The 19,446-nt window shown below is 42.5% G+C and overlaps 1 protein-coding gene across 4 annotated transcripts in view; it reads left to right on the top strand.

Moving 5' to 3' along the window:
• Positions 1-922: 922 nt before the first annotated feature.
• ARHGEF6 (Rac/Cdc42 guanine nucleotide exchange factor 6) overlaps positions 923-19,446 on the top strand; it is a 57,372-nt gene continuing 38,848 nt past the window's right edge. For 2 of the 4 annotated variants that reach the window (XM_024203087.2, XM_024203086.2), the window contains exons 1-3: positions 923-1,087; positions 2,262-2,345; positions 13,881-13,965. In XM_024203087.2, coding sequence (XP_024058855.1) covers positions 923-1,087; positions 2,262-2,345; positions 13,881-13,965 — 334 coding nt within the window. Of the gene's footprint in view, positions 1,088-2,261; positions 2,346-7,765; positions 7,881-13,880; positions 13,966-19,446 lie in introns of those variants that run through there. The other 2 variants (XM_029911839.1, XM_024203089.2) reach the window with 1 other exon arrangement.

Here is a 19,446-nt window from a genome sequence, read left to right as displayed (position 1 = left end):
ATGTGTTTTAGAATGATGTGTTCTGAGTAGAACTTGATGAAAATAGTTTAAACTTTTGTTTCCAGTGGAAAATGTGCTTGCTTCTATGTTGTTTCATGAAACTTCATGTTCTTATCAATATTTTAATCTAAAATGTTCATTTATCATTTTTTCTGTGCTCAAAATAACTTCAACAGTGATATTTTTAACAAGGCGGGGGGGGGGAGGGCAGAAGAAATCTCACCACGTGGCTAAACTGCCTGAAAAACTCATTTTAAAAATATTTAAGATTTTGAAAATGGAAAAATTCAATGTGTTCTATAAACACTTTATGTAAGATTTGTAAAAATTGACACACAAAAATTAAACAAAATTATTTCAAAATGCTTTATTGATTTTTTTCAATTACATTTCCAAGCTCTTAATTGTTGACTGCAGTCCTGATTCTGTGCACACTTGCAAACACTTAAACATATGCATAACTTTACTCGCATGTCTTGCTATTGACTTCAGTGGGACTATACACAAGGGTAATTACTCACATCCTTAAGATCTTGCAGGATTGCTCCCCTATATTAGGATAAAGTACTCAGATAAGATACCGATGGGTGTGATATAAATATCTAAACACAGAGAGGATATTCATTTTTATTTACAAGCAACCGTTCAACACAAAAGTTCTACTTACTTTCACCATATTTAAGCACAATAATAAAGGACCTGAAACCATTTATACAGCCACAAACTTGTTTCTTCATTTAGAATGAGCAGAGCTTCTGTTTTTTAAAAAAATCACACGTTCAGAGGCTTTCAATGCAGAATTAAAAGTTGTTTCAAACTTTAGCTCGGCAGTCACTAGAAGAGGCAGGAAGATGCAATCACGGATGTGGGTTAGAGCTCGTGGCTGCACTAAACTTCTGCAGTGAAGGCAGAATTCTTAACGATGAATCCAGAAGAGCGAATTGTGACCTGGCTTATTTCATTAGGAGTTTTAAATTCCCCCAAAAAGATGATAGGTGATCCAGAGCAGTTTCTGAAAGCTTCTCTGAAAGATGGAGTAGTACTTTGCAAATTGGTTAATCGGCTTCTTCCAGGACATGTGGAAAAGGTAACTTCTTAAGTGTATTTTGGTAGTCACGATGGCAGGAGCATCTTGCCACACTGCTGCATGTCTCTCATACTCTGAGAAACCAGAGCACAATATTTTACCAGCAGGCACTGTTTCTAATGACTTTTTTAGAGGAGGGAAGAAAGGAAAGATGCCATCTGTGTTCCAGAGAGACTTCAGTATTTTATCTTGTGTCAAAGATACCGTATTGTTAGCTGGATATAAGTAAAATATAAATTTTGGATAGTAGCTTTTTAAAAATTAGTAATCTCTTAGAGAAATTTTGTCAGCGACAAGAAACAAACAATCAAAAGCGCATTGCTTGCATTTACAATTGGAATTGGCTGAATTATGTATGCATGGCGTAAGTCCTGGCATGACTTTCATGCATGCTCTTGTATTTGAAGTAGAAATATTTATTTACTCAACCAGAGGTCAAATCTTCAAGTTTTAGATAATGTATCTATGACTTGTAAATATAATGCTTGAATTTTAAAGACAATTCCATAAAGAATGTACTAATATCTTGCTAATCAGGAAAAATAATAAGATAGAGAAGGGACTCAACTAGGAATAAAAGTACCTTTCATCAGTGCCAGTTTGTATTTGGTCTGGCCAATGCATTTGCAATGTTTTGAAGCTGCTAAACCAAATCAGTACATCGTGTTATAGTTTTACTTGGTACGTAGGCAGACGGTTCAAATCAGCAATAAGTAACAGCAAACAGAAAAGCGGAAGGAGCTTGATGAGAGATAGGAAATGGCAACACAGAGGACAGGCTGTCAGTAAAATGATAGAAAAAACAGATTCCTCCCCATCCTATAAAACAGGAGCCTTTAAAAAAAATAACCTGAGCTAGCTGGATATATATCTCCATTTATGTATGTAGTGGTGGTTTGGGGCAGTGTGCCAGTAAAGGTCAAGCTTCTCAGTATCACTTAGGGCAGTGTCATATGCTGACATTCAAAACAATATGCCGACCATTTAGATTTATGCATCACTTCCTCCAGTGGCTCTTCCTGGTTCAACAGCTTGCCAACCACCCCCATGCCTCCCCCTAGAAAGCTTCCCTAATTCAGAATAAGATGCACATGTCAAATATCCATGCAAGCCTGCTGAGCAGAGACTAGCCTGATGGTAATACAATAATCATGTCTGGGTTTTGTTTCTTTAGTATTGTCTGGAGCCCAAAAATGAAGCAGATTGCATCAGTAACATTCAGGAGTTCTTAAAAGGCTGTGCCGCGCTTAAAGTGGAGGTAAGTTATTCCACTTATCTCCATTACACTTTTAAAAATTATTATTCTGCTAATCTGTTTCCCTTGTGAATGTTCCTAAATGAGACCACGTAGCAGGAAATTAAATTGATCATTATTGATAATCTCTTGTTTTAGTAAAATACATGAGAGTCTGGATTCCTTAATATTCGGGACAGGGATTCAGAGAGATTTTGCAAATGTAATACAGTGTCTCAGAGTTGAACAGACTACCTTTCAAGTCTTTGAGATGAAACTAAATGTTGAAATAGGAACATATACTAAAAATAACATTCTTTCTAGAGAGAGCTGAGCAGTTTGAGCCTGTTGAAGATTTTTTGGTACTAAAGAAAAGTTCATGCAATCCTCAGCCCTGCTTGAATTGGCTTTATGTTGTAGTAATATTAAGACTACTTTACATTTATCCAAGGTCTTTCCTCACAATGGGTTGTTGTGTTAATTGTGATAGAATAAATGGTTCCAGGGAGTCAAGGGTATTAACATGACCCTGTCTCTGTACAACACTAAATGGTTAAATAAGACTTCAGATTTTGAGTACAGAGACCTTGGCCTACTTAATCCCATGGCAGACATACTAGAAAATTCATGCCAAAGTCTAGACATTTATTGATCAGGATACACAGGAGAAAAAAGAATCAGAAGAAGACATTTTAGAATTCAAATTGACTGGTTAACAGAACAAACTTAATCAGAACCTATCTAAATCCCCTTTTCACATAGAGCATATGTTAGTCTTATTTTGTCAGGCAATCCTTCTTAGTGGGGAAGAAAGTGTTGGAACCTTTTATAAACTTTCACCTACTTTCCAACAGCTAAACTTACAATTGGGGTAGGCTTGATAGACCCCAGTTATTACAACAGGATCCTAAAATGCTTTACAAATATTGGGCCTGATTCTGCAAAACATACTTGTATAGATGTAGCCTTTACTCACACACAAAAAGTCAATGAAATCAAAGGAATTACTTACAAAAATATCATCTGTTTAAATGAGTAGGGGTTGCGGAATGGGCCTTTTATATGGTCCCAATGAGTGCAAGCTGATTCCTGTGCTCAAGCCTAACCCCAATGTGAGTGGAAGGGTGTGCCCACACACAACAGGTTGTGGGATCAGGGCCTAAATGACTGTGCTGATTCTTAAAAATAGAAGCAACAGAGGGTCCTGTGGCACCTTTAAGACTAACAGAAGACTGAACACTTCTTCAGATGCAAGAAGAAGTGAGGTTCTTACCCACGAAAGCTTATGCTCCCAATACTTCTGTTAGTCTTAAAGGTGCCACAGGACCCTTTGTTGCTTTTTACAGATTCAGACTAACACGGCTACCCCTCTGATACTTAAAAATAGAAGTTCAGCTAATTTTGCTGTGTTCTTTCAGACTGGTCATGTGGCATCCCTTGAGTAGATTTAAAACATCCTTTTTTTAAAAAAAGACCCCTCTTATTCCACACAGTTACAATGACATCTTACTATGGAAGTTTATTTGAAAATTTGGCATTAACTTCCTTAGAGTGCTAATGATGAGTGTGAAGAAAAAATACTGTTTTCAAGGGAAATAAGTAGAGCTGGTTGGGAATTTTTCGACAAAACTTTTTTTGTCAGAAAATGCTGATTTGCAGAAACATGTCAGTTTAGACCAACTTTCTTCTGGAAGGCTTTTCGGGTCCAGGATGGAATTTCTGGTCAAAATGAGGGAGAACGAGAACCCCACACCAGAATATCCAAGTGCACTCACCTGGGATGTGGAAGAATTACTCCAAATCAGGCAGAGTAGGGACTTGAACCAGGGTTGCCTACATCCCAGATGAGTGCCCAAACCACTGGACTGGTGGCTAGTCTGTATATTAATTGAAGCACATGGCATTAATAAAAAGCCATTATTTAAACAAACAATTTCTTGGTTTTCACATAATTATCAGAAATACCAGAAACAGTCATACTGTAAAAACAACTCTGAAAACAGGAATTTTACTTTTCCTGAACTTTAGCACAAAGGGGTCAGATACTGCAAAGCCTTACTCACTCAGGTACCGCTGCTGAATTTTACTTATGGAAAGTATTGTCTCTGAGGCCAATAGGAGAATTGGCACTTTACTTCTAAATTGAAAAATGTAAATTAGCACTATAGTTAGTCAAAAAATGGGAATTTAGCAAAAAAAATCATTTCCCCCATTTTTTCCCAATTTCAATATTATGTCTAAATTGGAATAATTTCAGCCAGCTGTATTCAGTAGGGAGAGATGGGGAGGGAGATGGAATGAATGAACTTGGTGAGATGTAGGGAGGGTTTGCTCTTCCCAGGGAAAGCTCAGACTCCCTCAGGCATGAGGGAAACAGCAAGCCTAGGATACAAAATACAGAGAAGAGATGGAGAGAAGGAAGAAGAGAGAAATTCAGGTAAGACATTGGGAAAACCTGAGCTACCTGACTGAAAGGTAGGCTGACTGAAGAGAATTAAAAACTGGAAGGAAGGAAAGAAAAAAAAGAAGACAGGGTGTTGTATGCCATCTGGTATTACATAATCCACAATAAGCTCCCACTTCAACATACCCCAGGCTTGTTCTGAAAGGACCATTTCTAGGGAGCGAGAAGGTATCGGCACATTCCTTATTTTCTCTGTTGGGACTGCTGGGTGTGAATTACACTGGTGGTCTCTTGTGGAGTAACACCTGAACCTGACCTCCATGAACCGGACTCAGACCACCAACTGTCCTCCACAGATCACTGGAGAGCCATCAGGTGGTCATGACTTACAGTCACTATTGACTTTATCTGAGTTCAAAAGTGTAAACTCTTTCCCCACCCACCATGATTCAGATGTGAGGCAGGGCTGTGTAAGAACCACTTACAGTGGGACCAAAAGATTTGTGATGAGATTGGGTGCAATTTGAGGTGCAGTAGAAAGGACAATTTTTTTGCATTTTTAGTATGCCATGGGATACAAACAAGGAGAAAGCTGCACAGACTCACCAGATACTATATACTCACATGTTTAAGGACACACTGAAAAGTCCAACCTGGACCAAGTGATAAAAAGTGTGTCTCATCCCTTTTCCCATCTCCATTCCCTTAAGCAAACCCATCTCCTGAAATACTGTTCCTTTTGAGGTCATCAGCTTCTGCACTTTCTTTCTACCTCATGTCGTAACATTTTGTTGGTGACTTCACATCAGTTTCCACAGCAATAGTGACACCACAAGCAAATCAAGGATAAGTTTATTCAGGTGGAGAATCAACAGCAACATCTATTTTTGGTACCTACTATTACCATATTCTTTGAGTTCCTCACAAGCTTTAATGTATTTATCCTCATACCAGCCCTGTGTGAGAGGGCAATGCTATTATCCTCATTGTAGGGACAGGGAACTGAGGCCCAGAGACTCTGAGTGACTTGCCCAAGGTCATGCAGGACATCTGTCATGGAGCAAGGAATTGAATTTGGGTCTCCTGAATCCCAAATTCGCACCCTAGCCACTGGGCCATCCTTCCTCTCCAGTAGATTATTAAATTTTACCTTCACATGCTTACGTGCAACTCCTAGCATGCACACAAATGTGAGGGCTGAATTTGACTGGATGTTTGTTTATTTTAACAAGAAGGAGAACTTTATTTAGCAAGGTAAAATGGTTATTGGTGTGAGAAAATAGTTCCTGCAAATGGCTGGATTTCTGAACCAAGCCAGGTACCTGCAAAATTAATCAGATGTTTGGATTAAATCATATAGTCAAGAGTCAATATTTGGATAGTAGAGTATGGAACTTTAATGTTGCAGTTCTGAGCAGTTGGAAATCTGGGCTGCAGGTTCTAAGACCCTGATCCTGTAAACACTTTTGCATGTGCTTAACTTTAAGCATATGAGTTAGTCTCATTGACTTCAGTGGGACTACAAATCAGCTTAAAGTAAAACATGTACAGAAGTGTGTAGCAGAATTGGGGCCAAAATTTTGTTTTTTATATTAGATCTCAGTCCAATACTTCCATAAGCCATGAGGATGATTTAGTTGGTGTTGGTCCTGCTTTGAGCAGGGGATTGGACTAGATGACCTCCTGAGGTCTCTTCCAACCCTAAGATTCTATGATTTCCTTTCCAAAATGCAGCCAAATACTTTGCTGGAGTGTACTGGGAATTTCACACTTCATGGAAGCAGGGTTTTAATTGAACATATGGACACAAAGAGCCAGGAGGCTTTGAGTTTGCTATCTTGTGGCAATGACATTTTATTTTTCAAAATGTCGCTTCCTTGATTAAATTGTGACTCTTTCACAAGGCCCTGCATAGCAATTTGTCTCTATTTTTAAAAAGTTTAGATAAGCTGATGCTTTCATTTTAACAGTCTGTTGTCTCTTTGCCTTTGTTCTCTTGATATTGGGCTTTTATTGAATTTTTTTCTGCCTCTATCCCACCTGGATATCAGATCCATATTGGTTTTTATCACCTTCTCTTGATATTTTGACAGTTCTGTTGGTAATTACTACTAATTTTTCTTCTTAAGGTATTGTGATAGTGGGAGCCACCAGCGTGTGCTGTTGCATATAGTCTGACAAGTTCTTTTTCCTACCGCAGGAGCACTGTTGTCTGGCTATGGAGAAAAGCTGCAGTGTTAGTTTGGTGGGTTTCTATTTGAGGGAGCTGTGGCAAGCAGTAGGAGAGCTGGTTCTCTTGGGGTAGAGCTGCTCCCTGGGAACCGTGCGCTGGCGTTTGGGTGGAGAATCCCGAAAGAAAGGATTACCTGGTTGATTTGGTGACCACCTTTGTTCCAGGACTGATGCATATCGTGTAAATAAAACAAGTTACACTAAGAAAATACCTTGTCTCCATGCCACAGACTTCTCCGTCCCCAGAGAAACAACCTGCAAGGCCTTGACATAGGCTACTATTGGGCAGAGGGATGACAATATTTTAGAGGTAGTGATTAAAATAGATGGAAACAGGATGGGTGAGCTCCTACGGCACCAGCCAGAGCGCTTGCCCCGTTCCCCAGCCAGGGCGAAGCGAGGGAGCTCCTTTTGCTTGGGCAGAGGGGACACTGAGTTTCTCCCGGATTTAACCTGTCCCCAGAGCTGCCTTCAGCGCTGGGCAGGTATGAGACGCTGCTACCCGATGCACCGAGCGTTTGGTGAGGCTGCAAGCTGGACACACTCGCTTTGGCGAGAGAGGCACTGGGCACTAGGCATCTCCGGGCGCTGGGTGCGCGCCAGCCCGGCTGGGGCTGCAGTGCCGGGGAGCAGCTCTGTGCGCTGGGAACCGCTGGTAGCGCGCCGGGGAAGGGGGCAGCCGCTGCTCGCCCTGGGCCGTGCGCTCCCCGGACCCGGGCGCAGCGGGCGCGCTGGGGGGGGAGGCGCTCCCTGTCACTTCCCCTTCCTAGCGCCGCGATCCGGCTCCGGGTCAGAGCTAGCAGCCGCCTTCCGCACCCAGCAGCGCCGCCTCCGCCGCGGACAGACCCCGGGGGGCCGGGGGCCGCTGTCATGCCCCGGGGGTGGCCACCGCGCCGCCCTGCGCCGCGTGGAGACTGAGTGCCGTGAGTGCCCGCTGCCCCCGCGCCGCTCCCTCCCCAGTCCTGCCCTGGGTGCCCCTGGGCAGCCCCTCCGTGCCCTGTGCTGAGTGCCCGGCCCCCTGTGCTGAGTGCCCGGGGCCCCCTGCCCTGCGCCCTGGTCCCCCCGCGCCCTGCTGCCGAGCGCCGGCTGCCCTCTCTTCCTCTGCCCCACAGCTGGCGTCTGGTGCCCGCACTGCTCGGGGCTAGGGCGCGGGGGGGAGTGTCCCGTCCCCCCATGGAGAGCCGCCTCCTCTCTGCAGCCCGGAGCACGGCCGCACGTGAATTCCCTGGCAGCCTCCACCACCAAGTCCCCTGCTCGCCGCCTGGCATTGCAAACCCTTCTCTGACCGTCCGTGGCCGCCGGTGAAATAACTCACCACTGGTGCCCGGCTTCCCCCGATGGGCTTAGTGCACGCAGAGCTAGGGCGGTCCGTGCCCCGTGCTGACTACATATTGTAATGTTCGGTGCTATTTACGTTTGGAGAGAGGATGCAACCAAGGCTGGTGGGGAGCAGAAACAATTGTACCGGGGCCCTGAGTTCAGCTCTGGGTGATGGGTAATGGGTGAAATAGGAGGGGGTGGGGTCCGAGCAAACAAGAAAGACCAGGGTCCCAAATGTCTCAGGACCGGCACAAGTTGCATGAGTGACATTTATGGTGGTCGAGTTGGAAAAAGGGGGGTTTGCTCTTTATGGGGAGACGGTGCCATGCACAAGAGTGGTACAGTGCAGAAGGACTGGCTGGTACCTAGGGTGTTAGGAAAGGTGGAGGTGTGACCAAGGTAGTGCTGCTAAGATTGTGCTGTGCAGAATCTTCCTTGAGGAAATTCTCTTCATTAGAGCAAGGACTGGATAGTGCTGATAAAAACATTCCCCACTGTTCTGGCATATCTCAATGTTGCTGGTTTTCACAGATATAATTTGGTATAATATGCAGATATAATATTTTCACAGATATAGACGTTTGGACCTGTTCCTGCTGTCACTGAAATCCATGGCAAAACTCTCATTCATTTCAGTGGAAGCAGGATTAGGGTCCTAATTGCCAAAAAGGACTGACTGCCTAGTAGTTAGAGCAGCAGGTGGGACTACAGCTGTCTTAGTTCACAAACCTTTGTTCTGTTTTGGTCACATGGGTCTATATCCTTGCTGTCTGTTTCACTTCGAGTTTTGGGCTTGTGCTAATGGTCTGAGTTTTGCTGGTTTTGTGTTAGAACCATGCAAATCTGCCTTCTTTCATTCAAAGCCCTAATTCATTTCCAGTTTGTTAAAAGGTTCTTAACCCTTGGTGAACCTCATTCACATACTGGGTTTATAATAAAACCAGATATTCCAAAACTTTCACACACATCCCTAGGTTTTGTTCTCAGTTAGTGACTTGCTAAATATGTTAGGGCCTGATTTTCAGAGGTGCTGAGCACCTACAGCTCTCATATAATATGAGTGGAATGTCTCTCCCTTCTGCAGACCTTAAGAAATTAAAAATGGCCATTCTGGGTCAGACAATGGTCCATCTAGCTCAGTATCCTGTCACCTGACAGTGCCCAGTGCCAGATGCTTCAGAGGGAATGAACAGAACAAGGCAATTTATCAAGGGATCCATCCCCTGTCATCCAGTCCCAGCTTCTGGCAGTCAGAGGTTTAGGGACACCCAGAGCATGGGATTGTGTCCCTGACCATGTTGGCTAGTTGCCACTGATGAGCCTATCCTCCATGAATTTATCTAATTCTTTTTTGAATGCACTTATATATTGGCCTTCACAACATCCCTTGGCAACATGTTCCACAGGTTGGCTGTGTGTTGTGTGAAGAAGTACTTCCTTCTGTTTGTTTTAAATCTGGTACCTATAAATTTCAGTGGGTGACCTCTGGTTCTTGGGTATGTGAAGAGGTAAATAACACTTCATTATTCACTGTCTCCACACCATTCATGATTTTGTAGACTTTATCATAACCCCCCCAGTCATCTCTTCTCTCAGCTGAACAGTTCTAGTCTTTTTAATCTCTCCTCATATGGAAGCTATTCCATCCCTTAATTATTTTTGTTCCCCTTTTCTGTATATCCTTTCCAATTCTAACGTATCTTTTTTAGGTGAAGCGACCAGACCTATACACAGTATTCAAGGTGTGGGTGTACCATGGTTTTATATAGTGGCATTATGATATTTACTGTCTTATTACCTATTCCTTTCCTAATGGTTCCTAACATTCTGTGAGGTTTTTTGACTGCTGCTGCACGTTGAGTGGATGTTTTCAGAGAACTATCCACAATGACTCCAAGATCTCTTTCTTGAATGGTAACTGCTAATTTAGACTATATCATTTTGATTGCATAGTTGGAATTATGTTTTCCAGTGTGCATTACTTTGCATTTATCATCTGAATTTCATCTGCCATTTTGTTGCCCAGTCACCTAGTTTTGTGAGACCCCTTTGTAACTCTTAGTTTATTTCAAAGCAAACTGCAATCTTGAGTAATTATGTATCATCTGCAAACTTTGTCACCTCACTGTTCACCCCTTTCCCCAGATCATTTATGAATATGTTGAACAGCACTGGTCCCAGTATCGATCCTTGGGGGACTCTGCTACTTACCTCTCTCCATTCTGAACACTGGCCATTTATTCCCACCTTTGTTTTCTGTATTTTAACCAGTTACTGATCCATTAAAGGACCTTTCCTCTTATCCCATGACGGTCTACTTTGCTTAAGAGCCTCTGGTGAGGCTTTCTCAAAATTCAAGTACACTATATCCACTGAACCACCCTTGTCCACATGTTTGTTGACCTCCTTAAAAATTGGTGAGGCATGAGTTCCCTTTACAAAAACCATGTTGCCTCTTCCCCAACATATCATGTTCATCTATGTGTCTGATCATTCTGTTCTTTACTATAGTTTCAACCAATTTGCCTGGTACTGAAGTTAGGCTTATTGGCCTGCAATTGTCAGGATAGCCCTTGGAGCCTTTTTACAAAAATCAGCATTTCATTAGCTCTCTGCCAGTCATCTGATATAGAGGCTGATTTAAATGATAGGTCACATACCACAGGTAGTAGTTCTACAATTTCATATTTGAGTTCCTTCAGAACGCTTGGGTGAATACCATCTGGTCTTGGTGACTTATTACTGTTTAATTTATTTGTTTGTTCCAAAACCTCTTCCACTGACACCTCAATCTGAGACAGTTCCCCTCAGATTTGTCACCTAAGAAGAATGGCTCATGTGGGAATCTCCCTCACATCCTCTGCAGTGAAGACTGATGCAAAGAATTCATTTAGCTTCTCTGCAACGGCCTTGTCTTCTTTGATTGCTCCTTTAGCACCTGGATCCACCGGAAAGGATTGCTACTCTTCTAATCTTCCTCCAAGCTCCCACCTCGATCCACTTCCTCTCTCCCCCTTACAGTTGAGGACTGGGAAAGCTGCAATTGATTTTATCCTAATATGATGTCACCAGTGTGGCCACATGTTTCCATAGGAGGAAGCCAGGATCTGTTATTTCTAATGTAGGAAAAACACCATGACTCAGTTTGGGTAAATTGGCGTCAGTCCGTTGACTTCAGTGAAGCTACACTGATTTACACCAGCTGAGGAGCGGGCCTCTTGTCTTTTACTATCATAAAGTATCGGTAGAAAGTGCCACACACACTTCTCCTTTGGGATTTGCAGCTCATCTTTAATTAAGAGAACAAAATTAGGGACAGGAGACACAGAACGAGAAGAGTTTATATCTTACAAGTAAGGGCTTGTCTACACGGAAAGTTATTCTGGAATAAGGTATGGAGTGAATTTAAAGTGCAGTAGTTATTACAGAATAATTCCCTAGGTGGACACTGTTATTTCAGAGAGCTATTCCGGTCAATTTCCCCCATGTAGATAAGCCTAAAAGTTGTTTTCTTTCCTTCCATCACCATCCCTTTTGCACATGTGTGCGCGCGCGCACACAGAGGATAAGTCTAATGAAGATGAGCGCACCCATTCATTCTGGGTCTGGAGAGATCACTGCTTTCTTGAAGAATTTTTCTCAATCACTCTTTTAAAAAAAAATACTGATGCCACCGTTGCAAGTCTGGGCTTGTTTTCCTTGACTGCTGAAGTGGAAAGAAAAGGACATGACCCAGAAAATGACACAGCAGAGAAAACATAGGCAAACATTGCAATCCCAGTGTTTACTTTCATCTTCAGCTTGGCAGAATGAAGCCGTGCTAATGTGATATCACATACTCTAGTCACTGCCAATGGGGTCACTGTACTCATGAGCTCTTTTAGCCTGCCTTTTGAGGGAGGAACTAATGTTGCTATTTAAAGCTGAAACCCTTGCTCAAGTAGCACCTACTGCAGAAAAACTACTTCAGACACCAGTGGGTTGTGTATGGCCCACTCCTGTGGGAGTCTTACAGAAACAAACCCAAGAATAGATTCAGCACACGCATTAGAAGATCTGCGTAGAGTATCCCCAATATATGTGGAAACTTCCTTCAATCTTACAGAGTTATAGAAGTATCAAAGGGATAAGTCTGGGTAGTTTGGAGTAGTGTCGTTTGAAAAGGGAGCTACTAAGTTTAACACACTCTTTCATACAACTCTAAATGGGGAGGCTTCTGCTTCTGCTTATTAGAGTTTTATCAGGGGTGGTTTTAATACCTCTTCTTGCAGATGATATTCTCCTAGAATGCCTGACTGCAAGGATCCAAGTGGTTATATAGATTTTTAAAACCGAGAACTGCATGTTATTGTCTTCCTCACCTACTGTGTAATGCCTACTGCTCACATGCTCTGCGATGTGTGTGGCACATACTCCTAGAGAGAGAGAATATAGAAACTTGGATTCGGGGGAGGGCAAAGGCACTTTTTACTTCTGACTTCATTAGGAATTTGGTAAACGTGCATGAGGAACTATATGTAGGAAATGAAAAAGGGCCCCATTAAAGAGTAACCCCTCTTTCTCTGAGTTTTTTAAGGTAATGAATGATCTTGTGCTTCTTTTCACTAAGTACTTTTTAGTGCACCGGGAGAATCTGTCAGTGGATAGTGTCTGACTGGACAGTGGTTAAGGCCTTCCGTGCTCATTGGCTTTGCAGAACTATAGCTCTAGCCCCAGTACAAAGTATACCTCTGAATGAGCAGGTGGTGTCCCCACACAAGGCTTCTTGTACCTCCTCAACACCACTCAAGTGGTTTGAAAGGATTTCACAGACCCTCTGCACTAAGGTGAATTTCTCCCATATCAAAGAGTGAGACGGTGGCTAGAGTGCTTTGAAAACCCCCAAAGCATCTCATCTGTTATACTGGATCGATGTGTAACAGTGAATGCCACTTACAATGCAGAATTTTATCACCATGGTGATGATGGTTTCTAACAGGCCAGGTCCAGAAGATCCATTGTACCCAACAGGTCACTGGCATGAAAATAAAACCCTTCCCATTGATATATATTTTTGCCACTTGCTAACTGGAGCAATGAATCCTTTTGAATGGAATGTCTTATACACTGGATAGTGAGTGCCTGCTGCCTGGGATAACTGTGACTGTGTACTGCATGCCAGGTGGTAAGTGCAGAACATCCTGGTTTTGGCCCCTTTGCTGTTAAAGTATTTACACTCTCAGGCCCATTAGCTTAGATAACTAAAATGGCAGTGAAATCATTCCTTCCCTCCAAGCAAGTGACAAAACTCTGAATGATTTCAAGGGGAGCAAGATCTGTACCTCATGCAACCGTCACACAGTTCTTCCTTTCATGTCCATAGCATCCTGCTCTGAATGGATACATGAACCTTTTTCCAACATCTGTTGCCAGTTTAACCCCACTAAGCTAAAAGGAAGCTGAACAAATCAACTCCAAAACCTCTTCCTATATTTGAAATGCCACAAAGATGCTTAGGGGTTTTTGACCATTTAATAATCACTGTCATTGCTTACCAGAGTGGGCCAGTAAGACTGGGATTCTAAAATGTTTCGTGTTAAACTGACATAGTTCCTTTTTTACAGCTCTTTGATGCACGCGATCTGTATGCCGGAGAAAATTTCTCCAAGGTGCTGAGTACCTTAGCAGCTGTAAACAAAGCTACTGAAGGTATGAAAACTTTTATCTTTTTTTTTTAAATACTACCTCTAAGTATGGTCTGCTATTTTTAGTAACTCATGATTTCTAATTATTGTCAAAGGTTTGGCAGACAGAACTGCCCACCTGGAGCATGTGGTACAGTGGGATTAACATTTGCATTTCTAGTGATTTAGGACTGAAATATGCTGCCTGAGATATGTATTTTGGAGGTTAGAATCTTGTTTGCACTATGGCCCTTTACATGGTTCTGGCTGTATAGATGGACCTTCAAGTGCATCAGCATAAATGGGCCTTAATATAAATGAGACTCTAACCCCAACAAATGCAAGCATCGAATTTTAAATGGTAGATTTTAAAGTTTGAACAAAAAAGTAGACCCATACGCATTGGACATTTGTCAAATGTCTAAACACACAGAATTGCCAGACGCTCAGTCCAATGTGTCAATGACCTTTGCTGTCTGTAGTGTAGGTATGTGAAGTGTGTGTCCCTGATCAGGAATCAGATGCCCACTATGTGCACTGTGCCACTGACAGTACTGTCTGCTCTGGTCAGTGCAGGAGCAGGTCATCCAGGCAAAGCAAATCTGGTTTGTCCCTTCTCCATATTTAGCTGTTCTCTAAAATTTTCCTCATTCTTATTTTCTGTCAAATCAGATATAAAGTGAGAAGGTTCAAAAGCAAACCGCTAAATAGCATGAGTGTGGAAACAGTCTTACTTTATTAGGTAGAATTCCCTGCACCCCGTACTGACCGTAGGAAAGAATTACATTCCTGGCACAGTCTGTTCTGGAGAGTGTGAGGGGGTGAGAGGAGCAGGATGCCTTAATGGGTAGGTTTGGCGAGAGATCTGCATTTCACAGATCTGAAAAGAGGTTGGAGGCGGGAAGGTAGTTATGGCCCCAGTCTTGCAACTGGATCTGCACAGGCAGACCTCTGTGCCCAGTGGCAGGATTGGGGCCCAGAGAATTCTGCAAGGTTACAAATGGCATACTTTAAAGCCTCTCATATTTCCTTATTATGTTGCAAATTGCATCTTAGGTTATTCACACAGAAAGAATTTTAAAATCCAATTTGCATTTCTCTCAGGGTGGGAAGGGACAATATGCCCACTCTTGCCTAGTTAGTTGTGCTGTCGAGTCCTCTTGCACTATTGCAGTGCTGCAGGGGAACACTGACATACAAGGAAGAAACCTTCTCATTGGAATTAAAATGCTATAGAAACATTTTTGCTGAGCTGAGGTTGTATAAAACCACATTTATACAAAATCTAATTTTGGGGCCTGAGCTGACCTGACAATGCCCCTTTAAAAGAGGTCTCCCTTTCCTGAATGATGCTCCTCTTAGAAAAGAAAATACAAGTTCTTACCTCCAGGTCTCCAGCTGATCCACTGCTTCAGCTGCTTAGTCAGCTGTCTGAGAAGCCCAGGAACAGCAATTCATCCTCAGTGCATCCTCTTAGTGGGCCTATTAAATGAGAAGACCTCATGGGGCCAATTCAGAAGATCCTTGTGGGCCAATGGGATGCTAGTACAAAATGCAGGTCAGTTGGAAGGTATGCAAGGCAAATTTGCATGAAAACAGGATCTTTTGTTTTCAGTTTTCATCTGCTCTGGTGCTTTTCCCCACCTGAACTCAGAATCCTCTCTGATATTGGCTGGTTGGCTTTTGAAATTATTATGACCATCACAAATGAAGATTTATTTCAGCCAAAGGGTGAACTGCAGGAACAGATAAACATTTAAGAAACAAAGATCCTGTTTTCAGCCAGTTGAAACCATCTCTTGTATCCATTAATTCCTTAGTGCCTTTGGATGTACACAACATACATCAAGCAAAATAGTTCCCATATGGCCTCAGCATATGTCCTACATCTCAGAATTGGAAAGGAAGAAAGTCTGATATGGTAGAAGAAATGTTACCAAACATAATGTAATTGGAAAAAGTTCTGTAGTGTCATCAAACTTCATAACAAGTGATGTAATTATAGAGCTCGTGCTATATGCTATACTCTGGATTGTTGCATTAGCTATTATTATTATTATTATTTATTATGAAAACGTAAATAACAAGAGGACTATTTGCCAGCAAACTAGACGTTTTAGGAAAGAAGGTTTCTGCCTAATACATTTGGGAGATCATTCAAGACTATTATAATCTCTGTCTGCTGTATATGTCTCAGGTATTTCCAGAGCGCCAATCCTTACAGTGTTTATGGTCTAATAACAATAGTTTTACATTGATATAGCACATTTCTGTCTGAAATTATTTACCAACTATTTACATATAGAACATCTGAAATGCATCCACCCCGGGGGGGGGGGGGGAAGAGGGAAGGAGCAGAGGGCACCAACTATCTGGAATGCAGTAGGCTGCATAACGGTGAAAATCTATTTTGTCTTGTGAATTTTAGTGCTTTTGCTTTCATGAGCACTGCTTGCTGGGGATAAGCTGTCTCACTTTCCCTACACATCTGTGCTCATGCAGCTGCAGTGCCAAAGCACAATTGCTGCATTCACCCACTTCGGAAGCTAGTCGCCCCACGAGCCTGCATGAACATGGTAACAGAAGACTTTGTTCGTACAGTCGTTGTAAAAGTTGGAGCCTCGCTCTGCTGTGTAATAGTCACTGTCGTGACTTTACCAAAGGGGCCGGTGAAACTGGGATCAGAGGAAGTTTCATGATAAACATCAGTTGAACACACGCTTTTTCTGTTAAAAGTTAGCGTAGCTTGATGCCTGTGACATTATTAATTGCTCAGAGGGAGAAAACCTTTGGGAAAAGGAGAGAGGTAAAAAGCTATAGTTCTAAAATGTCAAACCATTTGGTGGGTTGGCCCAGTTCCCAGGAAACAGGAGACCTTGTCCCAGAAACCACCGCCACAGATTGCACAGATTGGCTCCCAGGTGTGTGGTCTCACCAGAGAGGCCCAGGACTGAGTGGAGCACTGGGATGAAACGCCTCCTCACCCTGGGGTCCCTCCAGTTCAGACTGAATCATCTTAATGGGACAGTGCAGGGAAGCTTGCCCTGATGCTGCCTGGCTGTCCTGTGAATAACAGAGGTTCCCCTTAGTGGCTGCTCTGAGCACATACTTCCCCAAACACTCCATTTCCTCATGCAGAGGACTTTGTGCTCGCCCTCAATGCATTTACACACCCAGACCAGTGTATATTTGTGAAGCCCACATGCGTGGTGACTTCATGGATGCAGTCGTGCAAGGTAACTCTGATTTTCCATAATAGTGTGTAAAGGTAGAATGCAGGAGCTCTCTGCATTGCATATCAAGTGTTAGGCTTTCATTTTAGGGGAAAAAATCAGGCTATAATAATATGATCTATCAGGCTGTGATGATATGCCTAAAATAGCACCATCCGGCTCTGAACAGAAAACTCAGCTAGTTTAACCATATTTTGACAACATATGGCGAGCTACACGCAGCACCATTCCATTTTGGAGCAGGCGTAAAGTAGGATGTCAATTTGATGTAACATAAATGATAGGTTTTGCTGCCAAACTGTCAGAGTCAGTTTTACATTTGTCCCTGGATATTTACATACATACAGAACTAGTAATACAAGGAGGTAAAACTTTAAAATCTACAGTAACCAAATAATTTCCTTGATACTGTTGTTCATGACTTGGATAGGCTGAGGAATAGAGACTTGTGGTTCATGTACTCTGTCTTTTCAAAACAAATCATGGGGAAAACCATCTAAAATTGGCCACATGCCAGTCCTGCCAGTTTGCCCACCCTCAGAACACTGAAAACAGCTGAAACAAGTCTGATCAAATGTCAGTACGTTTTAGAGAAAAACAGCCTGTCTTTGCAAAGTGGGTTTTCATCCTGTTATTGCTACCAACAGTACAATTCAAGGAGCTAAGAATTAGATTTCACTTTGTGTGCATTAGGCAATCCGATTACATGGGGGTGAGGAAAAGGAGTGGTAGAATTAGTCATGAACATTGCCACAGATAAGGTGGTACGCAGTGTAGCCGCTGTTTGTCGCCATGAGAGAGAGCTCTCCCACCAACAAAAAACTTCCACCCCCAATGAGCAGCGGTAGCTTTGTTAGCAGGAGAGCGTTCCTGCCGACAAAGCGCTGTTCATACCAGCGCGTTTCGTCGGTAAAACTTTTATCTTTCAAGGGTGTGTTTTTTTTAAACACCTCTGAACGACCAAAAGTTTTGTCATTCAGTTGCCAGTGTAGACAAAGCCTTAAATGATCTGGAAAAAGGGGTAAACAGTGAGGTGGCAATATTTGCAGATGATACAAAACTACTCAAGATAGTTCAGTCCCAGGCAGATTGCAAAGAGCTACAAAACTGTGTGACTGGGCAACAAAATGGGTGACTGGGCAACAAAATGGCAGATGACATTCAATGTTGATAAATGCAAAGTAATGCACATTGGAAAACATAATCCCAACTATACATATACAATGATGGGGTCTAAATTAGCTGTTACCACTCAAGAAAGAGATCTTGGAGTCATGGATAGTTCTCTAAAAACATTCACTCAATGTGCAGCGGCAGTCAAAAAAGCGAACAGAATGTTGGGAATCATTAAGAAAGGGATAGATAATAAGACAGAAAATATCATATTGCCTCTATATAAATCCATGGTATGGCCACATCTTGAATACTGCGAGCAGATGTGGTCGCCCCATCTCAAAAAAGATATATTGGAATTGGAAAAGGTTCAGAAAAGGGCAACAAAAATGATTAGGGGTATGGAACGGCTTCCGTATGAGGAGAGATTAATAAGACAGGGACTTTTCAGCTTGGAAAAGAGATGACAAAGGGCAGGGATATGATAGAGGTCTATACAATCATGACACATGTGGGGAAAGTAAATAAGGAAGTGTTATTTACTCCTTCTCATAACACAAGAACTAGAGGTCATCAAATGAAATTAATAGGCAGCAGGTTTAAAACAAAAGGAAGTATTTCTTCACACAACGCACAGTCAACCTGTGGAACTCTTTGCCAGAGGATGTTGTGAAGATCAAGACTATAACAGGGTTCAAAAAAGAACTAGATACATTCATGGAGGATAGGTCCATCAATGGCTATTAGCCAGGATGGGCAGGGATGGTGTCCCTAGCCTCTGTTTGCTGGGAATGGGCGAGAGGGGATGGATCACTTGATGATTGCCTGTTCTGTTCATTCCCTCTGGGGCCCCTGGCATTTGGCCACTGTTGGAAGACAGGATACTAGGCTAGATGGACCTTTGGTCTGACCCAATATGGCTGTTCTTATGTTATATTTAAACGGAATAAGAGTACCTACAGCAAGCCTTTAAATCCCCTATACTTTACAGCTTCTTGAAATGATAACATCTGCCTTTGCTTCATTTGCAAATGACAGCATTTGAAACTCACATGATTTGATTATTTTTCCGATAACATGGAAACGTGACACAGTAGCAGAGGGTTAATGAGAGCGATAATTTCTTGAAACATGATTTCTCTGCTTGGAAGCATACGAGT

The sequence above is a fragment of the Terrapene carolina genome, unplaced genomic scaffold, assembly GCF_002925995.2.
Source record: "Terrapene carolina triunguis isolate 2854851 unplaced genomic scaffold, T_m_triunguis-2.0 Scaffold131, whole genome shotgun sequence".
Lineage (NCBI taxonomy): Eukaryota > Metazoa > Chordata > Testudines > Emydidae > Terrapene > Terrapene triunguis.
This window is presented reverse-complemented; position numbering and strand designations above follow the sequence as displayed.